At 44.5% G+C, this 26,494-nt stretch overlaps 5 protein-coding genes across 10 annotated transcripts; 3 read left to right on the top strand and 2 right to left on the bottom strand.

The window, feature by feature from the left end:
- Nucleotides 1-44: 44 nt before the first annotated feature.
- Nucleotides 45-3,361, bottom strand: ccdc117 (coiled-coil domain containing 117). 3 transcript variants are annotated; one of them, XM_084456757.1, is made up of 6 exons: nucleotides 3,033-3,361; nucleotides 2,228-2,430; nucleotides 2,070-2,120; nucleotides 1,714-1,968; nucleotides 1,171-1,317; nucleotides 45-1,034 (listed from the first exon to the last, which is right to left on the bottom strand). In XM_084456757.1, exons 2-6 carry the CDS (start codon nucleotides 2,335-2,337, stop codon nucleotides 794-796), a joined length of 804 nt encoding a protein of 267 aa, XP_084312883.1. In that variant the 5' UTR covers nucleotides 2,338-2,430; nucleotides 3,033-3,361; the 3' UTR covers nucleotides 45-793. The 3 variants fall into 3 exon arrangements, with proteins under 3 accessions (XP_084312883.1, XP_084312884.1, XP_084312882.1); XM_084456758.1 differs by having other exon boundaries at nucleotides 2,228-2,371; XM_084456756.1 differs by lacking the exons at nucleotides 2,228-2,430; nucleotides 3,033-3,361 and having other exon boundaries at nucleotides 1,714-2,193.
- A 166-nt stretch (nucleotides 3,362-3,527) lies between these two features.
- tcn2 (transcobalamin II) lies at nucleotides 3,528-8,640 on the top strand. 2 transcript variants are annotated; one of them, XM_084457360.1, is made up of 10 exons: nucleotides 3,528-3,588; nucleotides 3,779-3,849; nucleotides 5,296-5,485; nucleotides 5,678-5,847; nucleotides 6,089-6,241; nucleotides 6,401-6,573; nucleotides 6,969-7,143; nucleotides 7,230-7,410; nucleotides 7,861-7,979; nucleotides 8,117-8,640. In XM_084457360.1, the coding sequence occupies exons 2-10, from the start codon at nucleotides 3,792-3,794 to the stop codon at nucleotides 8,176-8,178; spliced, it is 1,281 nt and encodes a 426-aa protein (XP_084313486.1). In that variant the 5' UTR covers nucleotides 3,528-3,588; nucleotides 3,779-3,791; the 3' UTR covers nucleotides 8,179-8,640. The 2 variants fall into 2 exon arrangements, with proteins under 2 accessions (XP_084313486.1, XP_084313485.1); XM_084457359.1 differs by having other exon boundaries at nucleotides 3,539-3,588; nucleotides 3,782-3,849.
- Nucleotides 8,641-8,962: 322 nt separating this feature from the next.
- Nucleotides 8,963-13,094, top strand: dguok (deoxyguanosine kinase; the record flags this gene model as incomplete). 3 transcript variants are annotated; one of them, XM_084456950.1, is made up of 7 exons in its annotated part: nucleotides 8,963-9,299; nucleotides 9,614-9,723; nucleotides 9,838-10,034; nucleotides 10,380-10,527; nucleotides 10,839-10,954; nucleotides 11,320-11,419; nucleotides 12,164-13,094. In XM_084456950.1, the coding sequence occupies 7 exons, from the start codon at nucleotides 8,963-8,965 to the stop codon at nucleotides 12,188-12,190; spliced, it is 1,035 nt and encodes a 344-aa protein (XP_084313076.1). In that variant the 3' UTR covers nucleotides 12,191-13,094. The 3 variants fall into 3 exon arrangements, with proteins under 3 accessions (XP_084313076.1, XP_084313075.1, XP_084313077.1); XM_084456949.1 differs by having other exon boundaries at nucleotides 9,835-10,034; XM_084456951.1 differs by having other exon boundaries at nucleotides 9,272-9,402; nucleotides 9,835-10,034.
- Nucleotides 13,095-14,528: 1,434 nt separating this feature from the next.
- spaw (southpaw) lies at nucleotides 14,529-15,596 on the top strand (the record flags this gene model as incomplete). The annotated part of the gene is made up of 2 exons (XM_084456988.1): nucleotides 14,529-15,305; nucleotides 15,444-15,596. The coding sequence occupies 2 exons, from the start codon at nucleotides 14,529-14,531 to the stop codon at nucleotides 15,594-15,596; spliced, it is 930 nt and encodes a 309-aa protein (XP_084313114.1).
- Nucleotides 15,597-18,092: 2,496 nt separating this feature from the next.
- On the bottom strand, nucleotides 18,093-22,171 carry LOC311324547 (eukaryotic translation initiation factor 4E-binding protein 2-like). The gene is made up of 3 exons (XM_084457019.1): nucleotides 21,757-22,171; nucleotides 19,457-19,645; nucleotides 18,093-18,780 (listed from the first exon to the last, which is right to left on the bottom strand). Exons 1-3 carry the CDS (start codon nucleotides 21,893-21,895, stop codon nucleotides 18,749-18,751), a joined length of 360 nt encoding a protein of 119 aa, XP_084313145.1. The 5' UTR covers nucleotides 21,896-22,171; the 3' UTR covers nucleotides 18,093-18,748.
- Between the last annotated feature and the right edge of the window lie 4,323 nt (nucleotides 22,172-26,494).

The following is a 26,494-nucleotide window of genomic DNA, read 5'->3' as shown; positions in this document are numbered from 1 at the left end:
ATTTATTTAAAAACAGATACAAAGTAGTAACACTCAATGTCCAATGTTTCTCTTAAGGAGCATGTGAAGATACAATCTAAATGTACATTGAATTTCCATAATTCATCCCTTTAGTGAAGATAGTGTCATTTGCTTTATTCCTCCAAAGCAAACAGATAAACTGTAGGTTACAATGAATTACAACAGTTAAACAGCAAGCTGACGTGCTTTCAAAAAATATAAATTGTCAAAATGTCACTCCAAAGCGGAGTACAAAATAAAACAAACTAAAGTTCATCTACCTGCTTTCAAATGATAAAGATGTACATCACTGCTCTCTGTAACAAAGCTTTGGCTAAGAACAAACCATGTCTACTTGCACTTTGTGTAACTACAGAGTAAATGACACTCCTCCAACGGTGGCTAAGCCTGTCCGTTTCCTCCACAGGGGTACTAGAAGGTAGACCATGTAAAAAGTCTGAAACCCTTGGCACTGGTCTTCAACGTAGACCAAAAATAACCTACAAAAAATAAGCTTTGTGGTCCCTGCAGCAAAGTCATGACTCACGTTTCCCTGGATCAGAGTAAGGGCTCATATTGTACTGATTGTAGTAATAGCTGATTGTAATGCAAAGGAAGGATGATGACATTATTTAGCCAAAGACGATACCAGGAGCCAAATGTGCCTGCCAAGCTGACCGGGGTCATGGTCCAACCGGGTCATGGTCCAAAGCAGTCCGTCAGATGACTGTGACTGTGTGTTCTGGGGTCAGCTGAGGCCGAGAGCGGTAGCTGACGAGGGACGGATCTTCCTCTACAGCTCCATGTCCTCCTCTCCCGAGCTCTGGGCCCCGGCGTTGCAGAACGGAGGGGGGTGCGTCGGGGCGGGGCCCGTGGAGCTGAGGGGACTGTGGGGGCCGAGAGACGGACCGGGGCGCGGGGGCTGCCGGCAGGCGGTCTGCTGCTTGCGCTGCTTCTGCAGGGAGTCCTTCAACCTCTGGGACAGCGCGTCCTCCGGGGGGCGCCACACTACCAGCTCCATGCAGGAGTGGCTCCTACAGGAACCGAAGAGGAACACAGAGCCAAAGGGAAGCGATTAGTAGGAACCTGAGACTCTCCAGGACATAGACTCGCCCACTATCCTCCTGATGCATTGTGGGTGACATTCTATAGCGTTTGAGGAATACTTACACAGACCGGGCCACCTTATGGGGGAGGATGTCACTGATGCCACGCTGAAGCCCCTCCCTCAGGCTGTCTGACATCACCAGCATAGGTCGCCTGGGGGTCGGCTCCACATCCAGGTCCTCGTCCTCATCATCATCCTCCAGTGTTATTCTGGGAGAAGAGAATCACGATCAGAATTTGTTTTTATTGCCATTCAGTTGTTCAACGTACAGGAGTTTGCTTTCGGCCGTGGTGCATAACATGGAGACATTGGACAGGGTGTAGGGACGAGACAGGACAGTGCGAAGACAGGACAGTGCAAAGACCAAGTACAAAATGCTAAAGCAAAAAAGATAAGTTAAGAAAAAGAGCAATATACAAAAAGTAGTGCAGTCAGTGTATATACAGTACAGTGAGTGAGCAGGGTCTTATGTTATGTCTTTGCACTGTCCTGTCCTGCACCCTGTCCTATGTCATCTGCAACAGCATCTTGAATCTCTTGTACTGTGTATGAGTGTGCGCGTATGTCTTCACAACACAACCCACGCTATGTCTCTCAAAGCTCACCTCTCTTCAATCTCCTGAAGTCTCCTCTGGGCTGCCTCCACCTCCATGGACGAGGCCTCCGTCTCCTGGCGGGATTGAGGCCCCTGGCAGGCCTGGGGCAGGTCAGAGGTGGGCGGTTCGGACAGAAGGCAGTCTGTCCCTGGTGTCGGGTTCTGACACATACTGGGAGTGGAGTTTTCCCCGGGGCTACAGCCTCCTCCTCCGCCTCCTCCTCCTCCTCCTCCCATCAGCCTCCTTCGTTTGGCGCTGCATCCTCTGTGGGAACAAGAGATGGATGATTCGGAGTCTGTAGAAAGTTCCAAAGATGAGAACAAACTGCTGAGCAAAGTAATTCGGAAAGTATTTCCCTGACTCACTCGTCGTCTGCTCTCCTCCTGTGTTTCCTCAGGCATCGCCTCTCCCAACACCTGAGGAGACAGACAGACATCAAAAGCCTGACTAGACATGCTGCCTCCAATGGGTTTTTGAATGTAGTGTACATACAAAATCAATAAATGTAATGTTTGCCACTCACGCTTTAGGGTGGGACATTCCCGGCAGCTGGTGAGAGTTGCTTGCTGAGCTTATGTTGAAGCCAGACATTTCAGGCATGTTGGTAAAGCAGGGGGATGTGTAGGCACACATAAGCTAGGATGGAGAGGTTGGAGGCCACCTCAAACTTGAATGTAGATGAGAAGAGAGGCTTGTGTCACATTCAGCTGAAATGTTCTAGAAGGCCTAGGAAACATACAATATGGTGGCAAACATCATCTAGGCAGCTTTCATAAAACGTTTCTTACATTAATTTGGTAGGCAAAACTGTCAAAAACATGCAGGTTCGTAGCAAGCCAGGGCACTGAAAGGGCACTTGGCTTATGTAGCTACTGTTATACAACATACATACATATATATATACACATCATACATGTTAACGGTACACAGCATAACATGTATTAGCCTAAATCGTGTCCCGAGTCGGCATTGTTAGCTACCCACTGAGCAAAGACACGTCTAAAAGACGTCTTTTAGATGTCTTTTTCGTCTTTTCCGGACGTCCAAAGACATCCAATTAGGAGCCAGAATGAACGTTCTTTTTAACGTTCAGATATTGAACCCGTTCTGCACGTCCACAGACGTCTTAGAGGGGTCTAAGCCAGACGTTTGAATATTGAGGTGTCCAGCAGACGTACAAATGGGGTTCTGGACCGACGGACGTTATTAAGACATGATCTGAACGTCTCCCTGACGTTGCGTGTTTGCTGGGTAGCCGTTTCCCCAACCAACGTTAACGTTATACAGAACTAGCTATAGTCAGATACTCGTAATTAGAGTTACTGTACCTGCAAGTGTCATGGGCTAGGCCCTAAACACAGGACTCACTTCTCTGCACGTCGTCTCTACTGTAACTTAACGTTACTGTACTTATCTAGCTAGTAACGTTACAGTAACGTTACTGTACTTATCTAGCCGGACTCGCTGACCCGCCCCTATGTGTTGTTGTTATGACCCCTGTAGCTCTCTGAATTAGCCTTGAACGCGACAGTTCGTTGGTATTGTTCACTTCTCGATGTGTTTATTCATCTTTTCACTCCCCGTGATCAAAATATCAGCTAGAAATTCATTCTGGGTTCGTTAGCTGAATAATTCGTGAGTGGATAGTTTAACGAGAGTTGACGACGATAACTTGTTCGAGTCGCAGGAAAATGTCGTCACACGTACGCGTCCTAGAAGAGACTGGAAACATGGGAGTTGTCGTTTTCTTTAAAGCCGCAACCACGTACTGTCCTCTGTCGGTCAAATGACTGGTCATATGACATCTGTTGACAAGACTATGGGCTGTCCTTATTTTTTGTTCACAGTCAAGTTTGATTGCTTGGGAATAGGTCACTCTTATCAGTAAGTAGGCTACCATTTTTGGTAATGTCATGTGTAATGTAAGCTTTTGTTTTTGTCCAGTATTGCTGTGCAGACTGTTCGCGTTGTGGTGTCAATTATATTTATATGAAAGGAAAGGACACGGTCTGAAACACTAGCATGTTTTCACATAGGCTGAAATCTGTGTGTTTCAACATTTATTTTTTCTCAGTAGGTTTTCTAAAATGTATGCTCTGTACATTTTGAGTGGACTATTGGCACTGGCCACCAGCGAACCATGTGGTAACTATCACCTTCTGACTATTACAGTTTCTGTCAGCCAATTATTCTAACTCTGAATGATCTTTACACAACAAATGAGACCCTGGCAGAACTAGTGGGAAAGTACAGAGATGATAGCTGCCCTAAAAGATGACTCATTGGTTGGAGTGTCAAGGTTCAGCAATACTCTACCTGATGACACTATGACCACTGTGTCACAGAACAATTATGTGTTGTTTAAGAATAGGCCTTTTCAGTTCAGTAAGATAATTCTTGTCTTTAAGAAAATTTATAGAGGCCACACATATTTGTTTTAAAACCCCTGGACTCACTGTTGTAACGCAACAGATACATGCATACCACATCACTGCACCCTCTATCATGATGTGAGTTGAGTCCCCTGTCAGTAAGGAGGTCACACAATTGGTACATTTTTATTTACAAAGCAGCATTCTTCTCTTCTGCGATGGACAAATGTAGAGCACCAAACACGGTCACAAGGCAGATTCAATTGAGATGTTCCCCCTGCAGTTATAGTGCTGTTTTAAAGGGAACAGGTGTTAGTGTTTGAGCACTGTCCTATTGGAATGACTTCCAGGAAAGCTGGACCTATTCTTTGGTGCTTTGGACCATTTGAGAATAATGGTGTCCAAATATCTTAAGAATGGTTTTTACCTCACTTGTCATATGCACACTTTCTTGTTTTTTATTTTCAAGTTATTATTATTATTATTATTATGCTTATTTTAATTTGGTTTAATTGCCGTGTTTATTGTATATCTCTGTTGTTGTAGTTGTATTCCTTGTTTACATTTATTCACTTTGTGAAAGAGACCTAGGTCTCAATAGACAAACCATGGCAAACCATATTGTACATTGAACCTCTCCTTAAGGTCACAGTGACTCTAAACTCTGTCTTAAGCCAGTGGCATCAGTGATAGGTGGAGGTTAATTGTGCTTGTTAGACAAAACTTACTAGTGTGTGACCAGTCTCTTTGGTTATTACAGTTGCTTAGGTCTGTGCTTCCTCTCATTATGTGTGTGTAACTGCTGATACAGCAGAGGAAACTGGTTGGTTGTGCAACGCATGACCTTAATAACACAGCGTGAGGGCGTTATATTTAGATGGTTTCGGTGAGTACTCAGCAAAACTTTGTGGCCACAGATTAATGTCAGGTGACTTTATTTGTCACATCTCCAAGATTCGATAATAATTGGGGCCACAGCGCTCAGAATCGCTGCAGGACCGATATACAAAAACTTGATCAACAATAAAGAAGGGTCCGCACTCAAAACTATGTTTATGCTCTTTAATTCATAACGGTGGACAGACCTGACAGACGCGTTTCAGCTCTTCCTTCTTCAGTGTTTAGCCTCACATCTCCAAGACAACATCCGTCTGGTAACATGGGAAGTATTCCAGGGGCAGGGAAGTGAACGTGCTGTTTGTTTGGTGTGTTTGTCCAGATACAGCAGCAGACCACAGCGAGCTGCTTCTGTCTCTCAATAAGAAGCTCCTGCGCTCTCTGGAGGTCGAGGGAGAGCTCCCTAATCCCAGTGTGCATTTGGCCCTGCGACTTTCTCCTCACCACAACCTTGGCAAAGAGAGTAATCACCTCAATGTACTCAAAACAAAGCTACACAATGACATTGAGAGGTAAAACATCACATTCTGCCTTGTTTAATATGCAGTGTGTGGCAGCCCGAAGGCCTGCTATTTTACAGATGCCATATTTCTCCTGGAGTTAACATTGCTGAGCTCATGACTCATCACTCATTTAAAATTGGGGACAATAGGTTGTACATTAAAACAGATGTTTATCTAAGAGGTGTCTTCCTCCTCTACCAGCTCTCTGTCTGGCGGCCAGCCTGTGTCCGGGCGCCTGGCCCTCTACATCCTGGCTCTTAAGGCCTCCTGCTATGACATCAACACCCTGACCTTCACCGTCAGCCAGAGGAGCAGCACCCTGCTGACTCACCTCAAGAGACAGATGGACCTGGAGAAAGACCACATCGCCTGTGAGATTCCGGATTCACATTTAGATACCTTTATTGTTATATCCTTTGTACATGTACAGTACAGGGGAGTACAATTTTTGATCGCTCAGCTCCGTTTTAAAGGATTTAATCGCTCACTCCTCATTCCTGTTACATAGATCTGGTTCTATAAAAGGCCAACATTTGAATCATTCTGATAATGGTCGTTCATATAAAGATTAAATTTTGTGTTTGATATTTTTCCTTCTGTTCTGTCCTGCAGTCAGCCACCGTCCTCTGACTAACTACTACCAGTACTCTCTGGGCGTGCTGGCTCTGTGTGTGAGCGGAGTCAGACTCAACGTGCACGTCAGCAACAAGCTCACCAAGGCTGTGGAGCACGGACTCATCAAACACGGCGACTCCGACTGTACTGGTGAGTGTGACCGCTGAGACGGGAGTACCATCATCATTTGTTTCTTTCAAACTTCAAGCAGTTTTTATTTGTTTAGTTCACTTTTCAATTCCATTATGTTTTCATTCACTGGTTTCATTGAAATGGTGGTCTTGCTGGGTCCCCTCTGTCCCTCTCCAGACAGCTTAGCCATGGCTGGGATGGCCCTGCAGTGCCTGAAGGAGGATGGGTCACACGGGCTTGAGGCAGCCCACCTGGAGAAGGCCCTGGGCACCATCAAACAGAAGCTACTACACTCCCAACGCGCTGATGGTCACATGGGCAATGAGTTCAGCACAGGCCTGGCTGTACAAGTAAGGACCGGAGCACTATCTCAGAGTTACAGATGGAGCTAAATCCATGAGAACTTTTACATACACGTGGATTTTTAATGGAGGCTGTCAGTACTACAGGGGGCGGCTGTAGCTCAGTTGGTAGAGCGGGTCGTTCAATGATCAAAGGGTCAGCGGTTCGAATCCCAGCTCCGACTGTGCACATTTCGAAGTGTCCTTGAGCAAGACACCTAACCCCAAATTGCTCCCAATGAGCAGGTTAGCACCTTGCATGTCAGCTGCCGCCATTGGTGTGTGAATGAGAGGCCATTGTAAAGTGCTTTGAGTGCCGCTAAGGTGGAAAAGCGCTATATAAGTGCAGTCCATTTACTATTACAGTCTGAGACTGTTGTGCTCTGTGTGCTGATGTGTCTCAGGCTCTGCTGGCAATGGGCAGCCCGGTGGAGGAGTGCGCTAAGTCCATGGAGGCCATGAGGTCAGATGTCAGGAAGGGAACATATCTTAACCCCATGGCCATTTCCCAAACACTGCCAGCTCTCCAGAAGAAGTCTTACCTGCACGTTAAGAGCAAGCAGTGCCGCAGTGAGGATGGTGAGTGCAACATCACTCATACCTTCTGTTTTCACCGGCGGATTTTGATTTTTATCGCCCGTTGCTTGTTGGGGTTTTCTCTACAGACAGCCTGGTGCTGGAGCCCAGTGACCCGGTCAGTGTGCTGCCCAGTCAGACCAAAGTGGCCCTGAAGGTGGAGGTGGTGATGTCCAGCGGGGCCGCGGCCATCTTCCCTGTGGACGTGCCAGCAGGGTCCTCGCTGCTAGAAGCTCTGGAGCTCCTTCAGGAGAAGAACAGTGGCTTCACGTGAGTCAATGGCCTTTATGCTCTAATGTGACTCGATCGGGGGTTGGTGATGGGAGCAGAGGCATGGAGAGGATTTTTATTTTATTTAAAAGAAAAATATATTTTAAGGCATTTTTGCTTTATTATGATAGGACAGTGTAGGTGACAGACAGGAAAGGTGGGAGAGAAGAGAGAGGGGAAGACATGCAGCAAAGGGCGTGGGCTGGATTCGAACCCACGCCGCTGCAGAAAGGACTAGCCTTTACATGGTACGCGCCCCAGTTGAGCTACCGGGGCGCCCCATGGAGAGGATATATAATAGTATATTTTCAGAGAGCACTGTCTCTCTCACGTTAGCTACATGATTTGTAAATGGTTATGTCATATTCCACTGAGTAAGAGCTGAGTTACCTGGTCAGAATGACGTCAGAACCTGGCGGATTGTCACCCTTGTTCCCTCCTGTCCTGCAGGTTTGAGAAGGAGTCCAGTCTTTGGGGCCCCTTCCTGAGCGAGGTGAACGGAGAGAAGGCGAGACAGAGTGACCGCAGATACTGGCACCTCTCCACAGGGGGCGCTGCTCTCAGCAGTGGTAAGAACAACTTAGGGGCATCATGGCGAAAACATACAAAGATCTGTGTTATGCCTTCGCTGCTTTGATCTAAGATTGTTGGTTTGGTTTCCTCGTTTCTATCACAAGGTTCAAACGTTGGTTTTTCTCTCTTTCAGGTATCAAAGACTTCAAGATTGAGACGGCTCAACAAATCACCATTAAAAACACTGGCTACTGAAGGACCAGGTTCATGAGTCACAGTGATTGATGAAAGGCTCAACAAAGTCCTTTCTTATCCTGTGTGCATAAAGGGCATTGGTTAATTAGCATAATGGAGTAATATGTTTGGAGATGACTTCAACAAAGTTGAGATCAGAGGCACTGATTGTAAATAATTTGTTTGATTGGTTTGATGTGCAACTTGTTTTACTTTAAGAGCAACACTATGTTCCTTAACGTTATGTTAAGATAGCCTGAACACCAAGGAACAACCTTTTTTTATTTTATATAATTCTTGTAATATGTAGTTTAAGTAGTGCTCACATTTTGATAATGCATTTTAGAATATAATGAGCCCTCTGTGAAATTACTGGGTATCATTTCTATTTTGTAAGAAATATTTGAATGAAAAAGTATTTTTCACAAAGCTTTCTATTGCAACCTTTCAGTCCTTTGCAATAAAGTGTTTTATGTGAAAGCTAAGACGTTTTGTGGGATTTATTTGTATTTTTGTACAGAATAGTTGAAAATATATACATGTTTGTTTTTAAAGGTGTGGTGTATGTTTCCCTTTAATAAACTGATGTAACATTGGACTGGATTTGCCATCTAGCCTACTTCAAAAAACTAAGTAGCCTACGAGAGACTCCAGAGGATGCCTCGCAAACACGTTTCTATTGTTGCAGAAACGGACACCAGGTGGCAGTGTTGGTCTATATTGGTTGCATTCGCCCAGGATAAAGTACCTTTGACACCGGAAACCCACTGTCCTGTCAAAAACATACGGCGGGTGTTGGGACCCCATGGTGGGACACTTAGGCTGTAATTCCATGTCTGTTGCAATGTCCTCATTATACCGATACATGGGGTTGAATTTGGTTTCCAACTGTAAAACCCACACAGTTTCGAAGCGCTTTATCGGATCTGTTTTTGCTGGATCCACTCGGAAGTACCAGGGAAGTGACCTGACCGCGAACCCTGTTCCTGTTCTAAACCCTGTCCTAAACCCTCTCAGCTCAACCATGGCGAGACGAGCCATCAAGCGCTCTCTCTCCAGATCCCCGCATCGCTCATCAAGCACTATCTCTATGGAGTCTTTGACAAGTCGCGTGAAGAGGGTCTCTATTGAAGGAAACATTGGTAAGTGAGTAACAGACATCAACTCAAGTATTTTTTTTAATTTTTTAATTTTATTTTATAAAGCACGTTTAAAACGACTAAAATCGACCAAAGTGCTCTACAGGTAAGTGAAAAATAAATTTTAAAAAAGACACAACCATACACGCAAACACAACAATACCCACAAATACAACAATACACACACTAGCCTGGGAGTCATGCTGAACTAGAATTGAAGGCCAGGGAGAAAAAGTGGAAGCTAAGCTTTTACATGAAAACCAACGATGGATGGATAAAGACCTAATGACCGTTTGTTTCACCTGACGTGTCATCAGCGGTGGGGAAGTCGACGTTCGCGCGACTCCTGCAGGAGGCAGGTCAAGATTGGGAGGTTGTTCCTGAACCAGTCAACAAGTGGCAAAGCATAGAGAGCGGGTCAGACCAGGTAATACGCTGACTAAAATTTGGTATAGCACTGGCTAATGGTTGAGTAATAATCTTACAAGGTAGTCCTGATTAACGGATATTCATGCTTGATGATTCATCTTTGTTTAAGCAGCAAGGTCCAGCCCCCCAGTCCACAGTCAGTAACCTGCTACAGATGATGTACCAGGACCCTCAGCGTTGGTCGTACACTTTCCAGACCTACTCCTGTATGAGCCGCCTGCGTACACAGCTGCAACCCCCACCAGCTCACCTGCTCTGCTCCAGGGACACCCCTGTCCAGGTCTTTGAGCGATCTGTGTACAGTGACAGGTGAGAGGACGTCTACTGTGACAACTATCATGATAATACAATGCTACCTTTTGTATTTTAGATTGCTATTCTTGCACTTTGCCTTCAGCACTAGATTATGTTCTTAGTCACTTGTTTTAGAGAGAAGATGCACTTGTGAGTTATGTCAAGTAGTAGTACATTGGCTTTTCCTACGTTAAATGCAATTATTGTTAGTCGCTTTGGATAAATGCGTCTGCTAAATTACTGTAATGTAATGTTTTTTATTTTTTATGATACTATTGAGTGTTCGTTGAAAATGAGTTGAGAAAAGAGTTGTGTCTGTTCAACATAATCTCCTCTGTCTCTTAACGCTGCTTCTCGCAGGTACATCTTTGCTCTGAACATGTTTGAGCTGAACTGCCTCGATTCTACAGAGTGGCTGGTCTACCAGGACTGGCACTCCTTCCTGGTGGAGCAGTTTGGACACCAGGTGGCGCTGGAGGGCATCATCTACCTCAAAGCACCCCCACAGGTGCAACCACTGACACACACGCACACACACACAAGCACACCAATCCGGCTGCTCCTGACCACTTATTGGCCAGAGTCAGACAAAGTTTAACCCCAGGGCATTATCATGACGGCAGCGTGTTGCCCTGCCCCAGCGGTAGTTGCCCCAGCGGTAGTTGCCCCAGCGGTAGTTATCGCTTCATTTGCACAGTTTGTTCTGAGTCTGCGCTCATGTGGGGGGGGGGGGGGGGGGGGGGGGGGCAGGTCAGCGTGTTGTGGATATCAGTAGATACCCTGTAAGTTAAGTAAAGCTGGTGTTTGTGTTGCTCTCAGACCTGTATGGAGCGTCTGGGACGTCGGGGGCGGACTGAGGAGGAAGGAGTAGAGCTGGACTACCTGGAGAAACTCCACACTCAGCACGAGAGGTGGCTCATAGAGAAAAGCACCACGTGAGTTCCTTTGAATTATTTTTTTTAAATGATTTTTTTAAAGATATTTTGGGGGGCATTTGTGCTTTATTATATAGGACAGTATAGAGTGACAGGAAAGGTGGGAGAGAGAGAGAGAGGGAGGGAGGGAGGGGACAGGACATGCAGCACAGGGCCCAGGCTGGATTCGAACCCGGGCCGCTGTGATAAGGACCAGCCTTCACGTGGTACGCGCCTTAACCCATGAGCCACCGGGGCGCCCCGAATTCCTTTGTCTGATGTAGTCTAAAAGAGAATGTCAAGTGTCCTTAATGGTTACTCCATACAGTTAGCGATGTTGAGCTTTTTAATGCTTAGTGGTGTTCAGTTGGGCTCTGTCTCTGCAGGTTGCACTTTGACTGGTTGGCACAGGTGCCTGTGTTGGTGCTGGATGCCAGCGTTGAGTTTGACAAAGACCCTGAGGTGCAGGCCTCACTTATCACACGGGTACGTTGGTATGTTTGTTCCATGCTCATTTGTGTCCACACACACACACACACACACACACACGCACACGCGTGCGCCCACTGAAACACGTGCTGAGATCCTTAAGCTCATATCTTGTCACTATCATCATCAGCAGCTGGCTGGAATCTGTCTGTCCCCGATTATTTTAAACAAGCAGTTGTTCATCCCCTCCTAAAGAGACCCATTCTTGACCCATCACTACCCAAAAATTATCAAATAAATGTACTTAATTTACTTTATTTTTACATAAACATGCAAACACACACACAGACACACACAGACACACAGATACACACAGATACACACAGACACACACACACACACACACACACAGACACACACACACCATTTCACTGCTCCACATGGGGTCACATGGGTCTTCAAACATTTTACATTACATCAGTCATTTAGCATACGCTTTTATCCAACGCCACATAATAATTAGAGACTTTTATCCAAAGCGACTTACAAACATTCCCTCAACAAACACCGAACACAACAAAGACCCAAACAACTCCACTATTCCATCCTGTGAGTTCACTCAACACCACTGCTGTGATGTTAGGGAGGTGTGAATTGATCGTACGTACATCATTGAAACTAAACATGGTGTGATCTGACTTTCTAGTGTGTCTTTGTCATGCAAGTTTGAAATAGAGGCTTCCTCTCAGATGAGTTATTTGATGTTCCAAGATCTGACTTCTCTTGGGTTCCCGTTCACAGGTGAAGAACTTCTTCAGTGGATTATGAGGAACGGTCAGTTGAGCTGCTATTTTCACACCATGGGATCAAAATGTGAGCATTCGGACATCAATCAGTAAACTGTTCCCACAGAACTTGTTACAGTGCTCTCTAAGACCAGTTTATTCCTAGTTTTAATGACTTTAAATATATTAGTAACATACGATTATAAGATTAGATATGATTTTGGGGTTTCTAGATTGAAGCGGGTCAAATTTGGGATGATTTCAATTAATCTGAAGATCTGAACATTTCTTTTTAGGTTTCTTGTGTTTTGTATTTTAAACTTTCTCAAAGTTGACCTTGTCGTTATCCAGACGCCTCTCAGCTACCAGACACATCACACAGGATGTAGTTCAACACTACAGACTAAATACTACAGACTAGACTAAATACTACTGTCTAATTACTACTGACCAACTCGTTATTGGAGCATGAAAATCATCAACAGTTAATGGATGACTTGATCCATTGAAAATACCTGATTTTGGTATCTACACTTTTGGAAAAGCGTAGATATCACATTTGACACATAATATCAATGAAACTCCTACGGGGCCATATTGAAGAGCAGGGTTTTTTTAATACCTCGAAGAGTGACTACAAGTGAAGTTCTTAAAAAAGAAGATATAGTCTGATGTGAAATGAATGTTACATGTTTGTTTTTCTTGTATTTTATGTGAACTACGTTACTTTGAGAATTGTGTTGTTGATCTTTTTCACAATCCATTGTTCTATATTTATATTGGTTGTGTCTGATAATGATTTCATCCATATTGTTGGCATTTCATTTAAATATAGTATTAGTGTCCAAACCAGTCAGACACATCCTCACTGTTGAGACTTGTTGTCCAGATCATTGGCTCTTTCCTATTAGGCTACATCACTTTATTTATAATGTTTATGATCCCTTGTAATGTGTGTGTGTCAATATTTCAGCAGCAGCTGCTTAAATGTATTAAATCAAAAATCAAATTTTAAATATAACTCATGTTGAGAACATTCATGTCTTCTGTTTTGCTTTGGCCCCATTTAAATGATTTGAAATGGGTTAAACTAATGTTATTGTTTTTCAGTATCCAGGGACCATGAATAGGCCTACATGTCAAAGGGATCAGTGGTCCCAAGTAATGAATACAAATAGACAGTTTCAAAGGGCAATGACCTTGGTTAAATGTCTTGTTCCTCCACCCTCTCTGATGTGCACCGAGGATCAGAGAGGTCTGGGGAACCCAGGGGTCATCAAAGGGCAGCTGTCCACTATAAATGGTCTGTCTGGGCTCCAGGCTGCTCACAGCTTCAGTTCAGACCAAGACCAGCTAGGGGAAGGAGGCTGTAGCCGTCTCTCTCGTTCTCAAGTGAGACTTTTGGAACGTGACCGCTGTTCTCGCATCTCCTCAGCATCAACATCTGCAATCGAATGGAAGGTTTGGGACAGTTGTGCCTCTGCGCGCTGTTGCTCTGCTTTTCCGGGCTTGTCAGCTCGACGCACGAGAGGCATGGAACTGGGCATCATAGGACGTCGAACAATACTCATCGCAGTTTTGGACATCTGAGCATAACTTATCCAACTATGTACCCTCTGTACATGATGCAGCTGTACCACTCTTTCAAAAGCGCTGACTCTCCACAGACCGCGGCTGTCAAACCCGTCAGCGCACGCAATGACAGCCGCTCTCTACACGATTCTGATTCCGTCCTTAGTCTAATAGCGAAAGGTACGTAATATCTTGTTTACTGTAACCTATAAACTATTTGTAATTGTTATTAGCTTACCATCGGAATTACCAGACACGTGCATTTTACTAGGCTATTTTACGCATTTTGAAATTGGCAGATTTTTGATGGCCTACATTTAGTGTTTCATCCGTGGGTTTCAAATATTGTTGAAGTTGTGTAGTTTGTCACGTATCACTTTTGTGATGATGCTGATTGACCTGTATTTCAAGCAATAGGGTGGGCTACCAGACTAGGCTCTCCCAGTCCTCTCCATCATCGCCAGGCACACACCATGACTCTTATCTACGTTAGCGGATCCTCCCCTTTTACAACCCACAAGTGTCGAAATGCTTATTCGACTTTAAAGGGTTTTTCTGTTTTATGTGAGCGGGTGTGTGTATTAGCCCCTCAGACGCCTTTGCAAAGGGGGTGCAATACACATCCTGTCCTCCTCACTCCCACTGCAACCTTTCGACATTTCTGTCTAGATCTGTCTTATCGGTGGGCAGCGGAATTCTGTGCGTAACGTGCGTTAGCGCCGTCTCTTCCGTCTGGCTGTGGTGTTCAATCGTTTTCTTCATTTTCAGATTGTCACCAAGTGGGAGAGAAATGGAGTATTACGTTCGATATGTCCTCCATCTCTGCGACCGACGATGTCAAGCTGACCGAGCTTCGGATCAGACTACCGGGGTTCTCGGCCTCCAAGCGCGTCACCGTGGACATGTACCACTCGCGAAAGCAGGACTGTGAATCGGGCAGCGCGCTGTGCCGGGAGGAGCGCCTGCTTTTGGGGAGCTTTGCCGCGTCTCCAAGCAACACAAAGTCTTCCTGGAAGGTTTTTAATGTGACAGCCTTATTAAAATACTGGCTACATCAGGGAGACGCACTGGCGAGTCAAGAGACGACAGCTGAGGCTCTGATGGAGGCAGACCACGGGAGCGGGGCAGATCATGACGGGGAGGTAGCCGCCATGCCTCATCACACACATCTGGGAGAGAAGCACAGCAAAGCACAACATCATACAACCGATCATGTAATGATGGTTATCTTCTCCAAACATTACGTGCCTCGGGACGGCCAGAGCCCATCGACTCTCATCCATACCGTGGAGCACTCCAAGTATGTCATTATGGACAGAGTCCCCAGTGAAACTCAAGGCCGGCGCCACAAGAGGAATCGGATGGAGAGGGTGCGGGTGGCCGGTGGAGTTGCGGTCACTGGGTCCCCAGCGGAAGCCGTCCAGCGACCACTCTGTCGGAAGGTAGACATGTGGGTAGACTTTGACCTGATTGGTTGGAACGAGTGGATCGTATACCCAAAGAGATACAATGCGTTCCGGTGCGAGGGAGATTGCCCAACTCCGGTGGATGAATCTTTCAAGCCCACCAACCACGCCTACATGCAGGTGAGATAAACAAGCTGCCTGTTATAGGCGACGTCAGTTTTTGTTTTGGGAGTCCAAGGCATTTGGTTACCTTGTGAGTATAATGCATACATCCGTGGTATAATGTTACAAAGCTAACCTTGTTTTCCTGTTTTTCAGAGCCTGTTGAGACTGTACCACCCGGAGAGAGTGTCCTGCCCGTCGTGCGTCCCCACGCGCCTGGGCGCGCTCTCCATGCTTTACTATGAGGATGACGACGTGGTTCTCAGGCACCACGAGGACATGGTCGTGGAAGAGTGCGGCTGTCACTGACACTCGTATGGGCCATACAAACTGACGAAACACTTGAAAACACTAAGATTATTCATACTTATATCTTATATTGTACAGCAGTGCAATGATTCCAGATACTGTTGTACCCTGGTGTTGTAACCAGGTGTCAGTGTGACCTCCAGGCAAGTTCAACTGTATTATATCATAAATACTGACAAATTACTCTGTCATGGAATGTATTTGCATTTACTTTAAATTTATATTTTTGTACATACTATGAGAAAAAAAAATCATATTCTAGCATTTTATTCTATCAGTTATTTGATATTGTTATGCACATGAGATGGCGTTCAGCATTAAAACTGAAAACACAAATAAAAATAATCCCAGTGAATGATTTTTTTTGTCATTAGAAGTGCCTTTATAGAGGGGACAAAAGCTGAAGCTTCATTTTGACTTAAACACCTTTATCACATTTATGACTTTACCAGTGACCCTTGAACAGATTTTTTTTTTTTTCCGCAACTTGAATCCATATCCCAGTTTACAGGATTGAACAGATAAAAGTCAGTGGCCTCTCAATAAAGGCCAAGGCAGCTGATTGTGTCTGAGGAGTCCTGCAGGACAGACTGAACAGGCAGACACGGTTGGTGTCCTGGAAAGGGGGAAAGAGCAGCCATTGTTTATTTTGTGGGGTGTTAGAGGGGACCAGGAAGTAGAGGTGGCAGGTTGGGGACCCTAACAAGTGCAGAGTGACAGAAGGACAGGGAAAGGTCTGCTGAACTTGTGAAATACTCAACACTTCTCAAAGACTGGATTACAAGATGATCACAAGACGATATAAAACACATCACCCAACATGCCTTGTAAAGAGAATATGACCATACAGTAACACAAGGTCAAAGCTACATTTTAGTTGATCTTCAAAGTGTCAAATTATTATTTTGATGCAATCATACATTTGAAAGCACACTATTTAACACATTGCATAATCATTACTGTGTAATATCCTACTCCATGTCCAATAGTTGATGGCCTATCTCAGAGGGTCTCCGTTCGTAGGTCTGAAGAGTCATGTTCAAAGACCCCTATACAGTTGCCAGCATTAGGCTAGGACCCTTGACTGTGCTTGTTCAGACAGAAGGCTTGAGGAACAAGTCCAGTGGACTTCCTATTCACCCCAAAAAAACAGAAGCTGAGTGTTGTGACTTTTAACCTCAATAATGTGTCCATTCTCACACACTCCCTCCTTCTGTTCCCCACATCAAAAGCAACCTGGTGGTCAGGTCATTGTGCGCGGTTAATGAGGATTAGAGCCAATACACAAGGATTACAGCCCATCTGTGTCAATCATTTACAGTGATTGATGAAACATTAGTTTTATTTTACAGTGGCTTGTTATCTCAATGGAACTAACACTCGATGAAGGGGCTTATCTACTGTATGCCTACAGCAATGAGAAATATCTGAACGTGAGAAAAACATTTGTGTACATTGGGTGGAGCACACATTCTCGATTGCAAACCCATGGTTCCTGCTTGACCAGTTAGGAATGGGATTGACGCCTCGTTATCGCTGTGCACGGCTGGGCAGGGATAAGTAAAGAGCTAAACTATAGTTAAAGAAAGGTCTGTCTAGCCAAAGTCTGGCCTCTGCTTTCACTCAACTACTGTTAAGGAATAATGTTCACATTTTCAGTGAACCATCCCTTGTCCATGTGAACTAAAGAGGTATGTGTTTTATGGTGATTTATCGTTGCTATAAAACTCAATGTCTTCTTTTTACTGTTATATGACCGTTGGAATAACCATTTCTTAGGTCATTAGTTGAGATACCAGAGGAGATACCAGATCATGTGTATTTCAGGTCACCACATTCACCAAATAGATTAATGACACTTGCCAGATTACTTCAAAGTCCCACTGTTTGGATAGGATATCCTCTCCTGGTTGCTGAATACACATACACCCTCTTTCAGCCCCTTGCCTGGCTTGAGTGTGCAGCAAGGAGGATATATAGTCCCAGGACCTGTGCTTGGGCAGCTCACCCAAGCTGAGGTTTTTTTCTTTACTGTTCGAGTTCCTGCGCCTCATAGAATATCAGATCAAAAGTACTGTGATGCGAGGACTAAAGCAGCGACCCGTGAACAACGCTGGAGGAAGTGGACTGCATTTAAGAGTAATGATGGGCGCATCTAATAGAAAATTGATTGCATAGTGAGGTTAGATCCCCCCGGTTCTTGGTTTGTGTAGTGTTCTTTGTTTTTGTCTATGAAAAAGGAAAGGAAAATGTATGCATTGTATATTAGAATGTCATTTTACATTTGTGTGAAATAATGTGCAAATAAAAAGTATAACAATAAAAAAGCCCTGTGATGCTCCTACACCTAGATATAACCAGTACCAGTGAGTAGTACCAGCACCTATTTCAATAGAAGTCAAGCACTGACTTGAACCATGTACTGAGAACTCATAAAGCACTAAAGTTTCATTAACAGAGCACATTTAAGATATAGAGGCAGTTACTTCTCAGCTTGTTTTATTGCTTTGTCGTCATACAAACCATGTGAAAAATGCCTTCCTGTTTCAAAATATCGACAAAAACGCATTCGACATTCCTCTGTATGACACTTAGGGTGAACAACCTGTTTTTCAGCAAGAATGTACTAATTTACACAGTAATTCCAAGGCAGTTTCTGCAGAGGTGATGAGGGGATTACCAGAGTGACATTACTTGAGAATAATTAAATCCTATAATCAAAGAAAATTCTGCCAAATCAGGGGAGTTCATTTCACACTTTCTCTGGAATTCAAGAAGACAGAAGACGAGTAGAAAATACGTCCTCTTCAGTGAAAATGCTTAGCAGATGCTCAGCAACACAAAGGCACACGGGGTGCTGCATAATTGATGTTACAATCACACACAACGCTCTCAACTGCCTTTTAACCACAGGGCAGCTTTCACAGTATTGCCAGTGACATTTTAACAAAAACACACAAGGATGTGAAGAAAAGAAATGGAACCAGAATGTAAGAAAAGAGGTGTGGGTGAAGAGAGAGGTCAGGGAGGGGGGAGGGGTCACTCAGGGAGGGGGGAGGGGTCACTCAGGGCGTCTCTTGGAGCCTCTCTTCTTCAGCATCGTGGTCGTATGTGGAGGTGACTCAACGGTCTACTGGTCACTCCATAACTAGTCAGATGTCCATTTCAAACTGGGCATCATCTCCTTTTCAGAAAAACAAACCAACACAGATTAACGTTACATGGCCACATGATCCTGTTTTCACTCACATATACAACAAGTGCCTTATTCGAAGCCATGTCCTATAACAGCGTAAGGGGAATTGTTTGAAATGATTCCCTATTAGAACTAGGCATGTAATGATGCAAACACGTGGAGATTCAAATCGATGACATGGGAAAAATGAATCTTGATACTCTTTTCAAACAGCAGAAGGCATAATCTACTTTTGACCTCGCTTGTTCGACACGTCATGACATGTCCAACGTCCTACGTCACCTGTACAGAGACTAGAGACCCGCTAGAGACAGCTCGGCAACAAAAGACAAAGCCATGGTCTCGGCTGAAGGTCATGTTAAAATAGGAAATATGCATTAATTGCATAGTTTGTGATACCCTACCTCAGAAATAAGGGATTCTTTCATTTCATATAGAAAGATGTGTAATATTTTGTCGTTTTTGTATAAGAAAAAAAAAGTCATAATTTGTCTGCAATCTCAATGTGTATAAAAAAAAATCGTGAGAAAATCGTATTGTGAAGTTGAACCCAGTATCAGGAATCGTATGGAATCGTGAGTTGAGTGAATCGTTACATCCCTCATAAGAACTTGTAACGTAGGCCTGATGTACAAGTATCTGCCTCTGGAATCCATGCTCTTACCAGCGCTCTTGTCAGTAGGTGCAGTGATGTTGTTGTTCAGCGGTTCTCCATTCTGGGCCTCGTCACTGATGAGTTTGGAGGGGGGGCTCGTCACCCCAGGAATGTCAGGTAGGCAGCGCGGAGGAGCCCTGGCCACAGGGGAACTGCGACAGTCCAGCAGGAAGGTTCGGTCGTAGATGATCCTTGTGCCTTTGAGGGGACGAGGAGGTGGTCAGGGGATCAGAGGCTGACTTAGTGAGCAACTCCTTGCCTCTTGGAGTTCTCCTCACTCAACCTAGTTGTCAAAATTGAATTTTAAGCAGTGCAGCCGATTCTATACGTAACGTATGTCCGTCCGTCAGTGTGTGTCTGTTCGTAGCGTGAGATTTAGACTAGTCAGGCAGTAGAGATTGCTCCATAAACCTGCACCACTACTTACTTCACCTGGGTGTGATTTTTGAGTTCTCGTTACCATAGCAATTTTGTTTCACAGGTATATACACTATACAGTATAGACAAAAGTATAAGGCCACCTACACATCACACCTACAGGAGCTTTTATGACATTGCATTCTAAATTCATAGGCATTAATATGGAGTTGGTCCCCCCTTTGCAGCTATAACAGCTCCCACTCTTCTGGGAAGGCTTTCTACAAGATTTTGGAGTGTGTCTATGGGTTGAATACCCATTCATCCAGAAGAGCATTTGTGAGGTCAGGCACTATTATACATTTAGAATGGGATGTCATAAACGCTCCTGTAGGTGTAATGTGTAGGTGTCCCAATACTTTTGTTCATACTGCCACAACAATCACACAACTGCATATGTCACAAATGGAGGTGTGTGATGGATGGTCAAATGAAAACATTTGAAGCAGAAGTTGGAACACAGTTCACTTGCACTGTGTAGACCAACAGGTTAGACTGGCACTGGGGCAGTATCTGCTCACTAAAGGGTAAAATGTCAGCTCTGTACTTCATGCATCCAGATGCATTCTGTGTGACAATCACAATCCCCACACCTAACTGATATTAAAATTGGTCTGAAGCCCACACTGTTGTGATAAAGTGTGATAGAGGGTTCATGGTTTGTTTATAAAATATATCTGCTGAAAGATAATACCCGTCACAACACTATTTGGCTCTCGAGTGTTAATCATCTCTGATTCAGATCTTTGGAATGGCGCCAGACGTGTCAACATACTGCAAATCAGTTCCTCACATTTTGTTAGCTGGTCCGGTCCGTATGGGTCACTTAACTTTAAAAAAAGGAACCGACTGTAGGGTTTCGTCAAAGCGTGAAACAAAATTGCAATTTATTGTTTGTGTTTACTACTGTCTGTGCTACAATTTGCTCCTAGGGGACAGTAAAAAGTTCTCTTGACCACTGCCACTACCTCAGCTGTGATCGAGTGTTAATCATCTCCGAAGCAGTGTTGAGCTCCCCCAACACAGCACCTCAGCTGTGATCGAGTGTTAATCATCTCTGAAGCAGTGTTGAGCTCCCCCAACACAGCACCTCAGCTGTGATCGAGTGCAAGGAGGAAGTGAAAGGCAAGGAACCATGAGGAAACCAACAGCCTGACAACTTCTAATGACCTATTACAGAAAGGGCACTCATTTTCTATGCTGTGCAATGTCCTGCAGGCAATTAAGCCATATACATGGTCTCTAGGGATGATGTTAAAGATAGGCATACTGATAGGTGATGTCATGTTTGCTTGTCCATCCATGAGTATAATGTTACAGTGTTCTACAGCAATACCACTACCCAGTCACAATTGTGGTTGGCTTGGTACGATACAGGTATTGTTATTATGATGATAATAGGGCAGGGATCCATAGAATATGTGCCACGATCAGATGTCAACAAGCCTGGGCCATGTGGCTAGTCTGCTTGTTTATGGGAGCAGAGACGAGCACTCAACTGAGTTAGCTAAAACAACAGCGAGCAAAATGAGTTCGACAAGCTAACTGAACAAAGCATAGATAACAACAAAGCAAAGCACTGCGATTAAGAGGCAATGCAATTTGATAACTTGCACCTTATTATGGATTTAAAGCATATCAAGCTTAGTGGCCAAACATTGTCAAGCAGCTTTAGTTGATGTTAGCTTATCTTAGCGTAACCTAGCCTAGCTAATCTGCTAACCCCCTTTGTCCACATGACATCTGCACCAAGCATGGCTTTGTGTAGTAAAATAAAGTGTTCAGATGTTTTGCAAACATTAATGCACGATATTTGGTATAGTAAAGCAATATGGACATGTTCTATGTCTAGCTGTGAGGTTAGTGGATCCGGGCAGGTGGGGACGGTTTACCTCCAGGGGTTGTGCTGAACAGGGTTCCTCCGGGGGTTGTGCAGTAGTCGTGGGGCAAGTGTTCCACATCATTAATGGTCACCCGCCTGGTTGTCGGGATGGATTTGCTTGTAGTCGTTTTCTGACAACCCGTAGACATCTTCACAACCGTGTTGTTCAAAACAGCCTCAGAATTTGACAACTTGGGAGATCCTGGATTTAGCAACAACAAAGCTCGTCTGTTGTTCTTTCCTCGGCGCACTTGCTACAGCTACTCTCTTATAAATACAAATAAATAACTTTCTTTTTTAATAATGAGTGCAAGTAATATATATTATCTAACTAGACACATTCACACACGCAACCAAATGAACTGGCCAGGGTCTTTTTTAAAGGACCTAGCACGCGTTCCTCCACACTCATTCAGTCAGCACGCACTCAGACACAGCAGCACCAGAAAAGCAAGGGGTTCGCCTAGGTGGGTACAATGACACTATGTCGCCCTCTATCGGTTCATGATGATACTGTACACAATTGTACAGTACAGACTATGCAGTTCGATATCTGAATCGTTGCTCATTCTTGTTGTTCACGTTATTGAATATTAAACTGTGCAGAATGCATTAAGAGGGGGCACAAGAGCTGTTTTATCAAAACCTTAACTGAGCCCGAGCCCTTCATGGACTTCATGCCATTGATGTGATGCATTCGCTTTCGTTTCCACATAGCTACTCTTATTGAAATGAGGAAATGTGATAGAAGATTGACACTCACCACCTTATAAAAGTCATACACACTGAAACACACGGGCATTTCATTTCTTTATTAATTTTGTAAATGGTTTGAGCTGGTGTACAGGGTAAATTGTCTATAGATGTCTTCAGATTTCGTTTGATTAAAAGGCTTGTACATTTTTTCTCCATATTTGACCTCTCTGTAACAATAAAAAAGCAAACAAAACAAGTTAAAATACCCAAGGCCCTTATTTATTCCCGGGATGCAGGCATTACCCATAACTCAAACAGTCTTTTGGTAGCTATGATGCTAAAAGTACATCCATAACATAACTATTATCCCAGTTGACAAGTAAGGGTGCATAGCATTCTAAGTAAATATATATTTTCATATATTTCATATATATAGTCATTTTATATTAAAAACATTTTCTGTGCATGTGCGCAGTTGCATTCCTTAGTATTGAGTAATATGCTATTGCGTTAATAATGTCTTCAGTTCATTCTAAAGGAGTATACATGTGTTCTCTAGTTTTTGCAACAGTTAATATTTTTGCATGAAGTTTTGTTTGTCTGTCATGACCTCAGTAGTCCCTCAGTGCATATTTTTTTCCCCACTGTTACATCTGAAAGTCCTCACCACTCCTCGCTCTCCTTCCACTCAAATGAACTTCTCCACTCAAACTGTCCCTGTGTGGAAGCCTTAGAACTGGCTCAAATCTCTTAGCGGTAGGGAGCAGGGATGGATTGGGGGGGGGGTGGGTTGTGTTGAGGAAAAAACGCTTGTCATCTAGAAAGCCTAGCCAGTGGAGCCACCATGTTGCCTCAAAGAGCCGTCAAACCCCCCAGTGGATCATCATATCCCGTCCACTCTCCCTGCTGACCACACCCTCACCTCTCCCATCCTCCAGCCCCCCTCCCCACCTCACATCCACAACGGATGTACACATGAATGTCCTGATCCAGAACCCAATTGTAGTGTGTTTGTAATGTGTTACTGGCCTTTCTAAAGCCCTTACAGAGCAAACAGTATCAGCTAAAATATGGGGTGTGACACCTTGACACAACCAACCCCTCTATACAGTAGGCCACACCCCCCCGCTGGTGTCTCCATCTCAGTCATGCTTCGATAGAGCAGAGGGATGTGAAAATATCTCAAAAACAAAAAACTTAGCTGAGGACTCATCTCTCGCTGTCCCCTTCCCTGGGTGGACTGTATGAATCCTATATCACGTATATATCATGTGTATGCATAATGAGTCATATGTTTGATAAACAACAACAGATCCTGAGTTCCTATGATGGACTAACCAGCCCGGCATGGACTCAACTCAAATCTAGTTGCTCTAGAGTCCTAGAGCAACACCTTACATTCATCATCTATGGCTAACAAGGCTGACCAAAACCTGTAGTCTAGATATTTATTGCAGAGTATTCACTAGAGTGTTTGTGACCTACATTATGCTCCAATATGAGCAATGAGATGTATCGGAAATGTTAGGAAGCCAGGTTGATTTGAAAGCTGTGTATCTAATTCACAATGTTGGATGGCACAGTGAGGTAACACTACTGTAAACAATATGTTTCATGAATTAGGTTTAAATGTTTACTGTATGGCCATCGGTAGTCCCATGATATCTCACACCCACTCGGTACCCACCCATGATAAATGGCCCTCCTCACTCGACAGCTCTGAATCTATCAGCACACACACACACACACAAACACACACACACACACTTACGCACTCTCATGCACAACTTGAATTTATCATTGACATTGAATATGAATGTTATTAAGGCTTAAAAGAATAACGAATTGACACTTTTCAGTATACCTGCCATCAGCAGTTTTTCAGCTATTCTGCATTCCCTGGATTAGTTAAGAAATTAGACATCGGACACCTTACATCAAAGGGTATGGGTTGGTATGAAGTAACTCACTCTAAACTGTCAAATAACTCACGAGCACACACAAAAACCAAACACTGCCGAGACAGTGAGATTAACATTCAGATTTGGACCGAAGTTCTGTGGATCTCAACAATCTAGGCCAGTTTCTCAGGTCCATATCTGTGTCTCTGTCCCACGAACAAAGAAGATAACCTATGTTCTTAACAGGTGGATGTGGTTACAGGAGGGTCACTTACTGGGGGTCTGACATCATTTCTGATTTGGGGAAAGGAGGTCAATTTAAGGTCAAAGGTCAGAATGGAAGCCCAAGCTCAGGGGAGACATCATACTGCATCCTATGACCAGGACAATCCTTGCGCTTTCTACCTCATTCACTCACTCACGCATGCACGGACACACACACACACACACACACACACACACACACACACACACACACACACACACACACACACACACACACACACACACTCCCCTTACACACATAAACATAGCTAAATACCTTTCCCTTAGACCAGTGTTATTGCTTTCCTTTAGACATAGTGGAGACAGAACAGGGGCAAGGCGTGACAATGAGGAAGGGAGAGACAGGAGACAGTGTTCAGGGCTTGTGTACAGGGCTAGTGTTCAGGGCTTGTTTGGACTCACAGTCGTGGGGTCAATATTAACAGTTACTCATCACAGTGAATGGTGGCTGTCTGTCTTTGCTACACTCTCAAGTTGCCAAGAAAACAAGCATAAATGCTCAACACAACAACAAGACATCTCCTCTCTCTAGCTCAGCCAACCTAGCCAGTGCTACATTATAACCAGTGAAGATGAACCTAGGTGCTGAAATGGTCTATACATTCTCTCGTGGATAACTGTGATGTCAGACATGACATGACAAGGGCTCTCCACAGGGTGGAGCTGTTGTTCAAGGACACTGCTACTAAATTGAGGAGAGCCTGCCCCCTGCTGGCAGAGGGCAGGACCGCTACATGCTCACTGAGAGGCAGACTCTGGCAGAGGGGTGACCAGGACAAGACACTGGGGGGGGGAGGGGGGGGTTAGACGCCTGGAGTTGGACTTCATACAAGGTTTGGCTGTGACAGGATCCAGCAGGGTTGAACATGCAGCGGGCAGGGGAGCTGGGTTGTAGTGCAGGGGGGGGGGGGGGCGAGGAGGGGTCTACCTCCTTGTCTCCGACGTCAAACCAGCCTTTGTTCCGACAACTCTCATCTTTAAAAACACACAAACCACACGGGGGGAGGTTGGGAGCTGGGCTGGGTAGATAAAAAACAGAAGTCCTCCAAAAACACATCCCTCTGAGCCTCAAAATGCCCTCCGGGTGACATGACAAGACCACAGGCAGGGGGCGTCTATGAAAATCACAACTCAACATATAAGCTTAATGACACGGACAGATAAAACAGGCAGAACGACACAAAGGTTTGTTTCGTTTGTTCTCAAACCCACATAGATCTCAAGATATATAGAATAATACACACGTCTGGGTTGAACCAAACCAGAAAACCAGGGAGGGGAGGAGCTTAGGTATCTGAAACAGCAGCAGCATCATCGGCATCGCATAGGGTTTTCGTAACGTAAAACACACGTAACACGTATAGCCTTTTAGTGCATAACAATATGTACAACGCCAATATCCTTGGTAGAAAGTATAGGCTTACTGGAGTAGGAGCACTGGGACATTAGAGGACTGACAGTCATCTGTGATGCTCTTAGCTGGAACTGGAAGAGTCTGGTTAATGTGACAGAGAGGGAGAGATTTACATGTTGCCTAGAGAATGGCTAATTCTGAGTATTTTATAATCTCCCTTTGCTTAAATTTCATATCGGAACCCTCCGCAGTTCAGTTTCCTTGGAAACATCCGAAAACGGCCTATGGTTCAACTGACCCCACTCCCCATGTCCACTCTACACAGGAGTACACCCCTCCCCCCCCTCCCCTCCCCCCCTAACCCCTGACCCCTAACCCCTGACCCCTAGGTACTGTAGTTAAAGACAGGCCATGCGGCAGTAGTCACTCATGCTGATACAGATAACAGAAAGCACGTTTTGGTTGCTAGTTTTTTTTTTTTTGATGTCTCTGTTTGGTTTTTGTTTTATACG

This window comes from Borostomias antarcticus (assembly GCF_949987555.1).
Source record: "Borostomias antarcticus genome assembly, chromosome: 23".
Taxonomy (NCBI): domain Eukaryota; kingdom Metazoa; phylum Chordata; class Actinopteri; order Stomiiformes; family Stomiidae; genus Borostomias; species Borostomias antarcticus.
The sequence above is the reverse complement of the archived record's forward strand: the minus strand, read 5'-3'. Positions and strand labels throughout refer to the sequence as shown.

Bases quoted from the DNA above. Each gene is read 5' to 3' on its own strand.
- ccdc117 (XM_084456756.1), bottom strand. From the start codon at position 2,159: ATGTCTAGTCAGGCTTTTGATGTCTGTCTGTCTCCTCAGGTGTTGGGA. The intron at 1,318-1,713 runs GTGAGCTTTGAG...CTCTTCTCCCAG, and splicing joins CTTCAGGAGATTGAAGAGAG to AATAACACTGGAGGATGATG. The intron at 1,035-1,170 runs GTAAGTATTCCT...CGGTTCCTGTAG, and splicing joins CATAAGGTGGCCCGGTCTGT to GAGCCACTCCTGCATGGAGC.
- tcn2 (XM_084457360.1), top strand. From the start codon at position 3,792: ATGTATGCTCTGTACATTTTGAGTGGACTATTGGCACTGGCCACCAGC. The intron at 5,486-5,677 runs GTAAAACATCAC...CTCCTCTACCAG, and splicing joins CTACACAATGACATTGAGAG to CTCTCTGTCTGGCGGCCAGC. The intron at 6,242-6,400 runs GTGAGTGTGACC...GTCCCTCTCCAG, and splicing joins CGGCGACTCCGACTGTACTG to ACAGCTTAGCCATGGCTGGG.
- LOC311324547 (XM_084457019.1), bottom strand. From the start codon at position 21,895: ATGTCTACGGGTTGTCAGAAAACGACTACAAGCAAATCCATCCCGACA. The intron at 19,646-21,756 runs GTAAACCGTCCC...GTCCCCTCAAAG, and splicing joins GTTCAGCACAACCCCTGGAG to GCACAAGGATCATCTACGAC. The intron at 18,781-19,456 runs GTAAGAGCATGG...TTTTCTGAAAAG, and splicing joins ACCTACTGACAAGAGCGCTG to GAGATGATGCCCAGTTTGAA.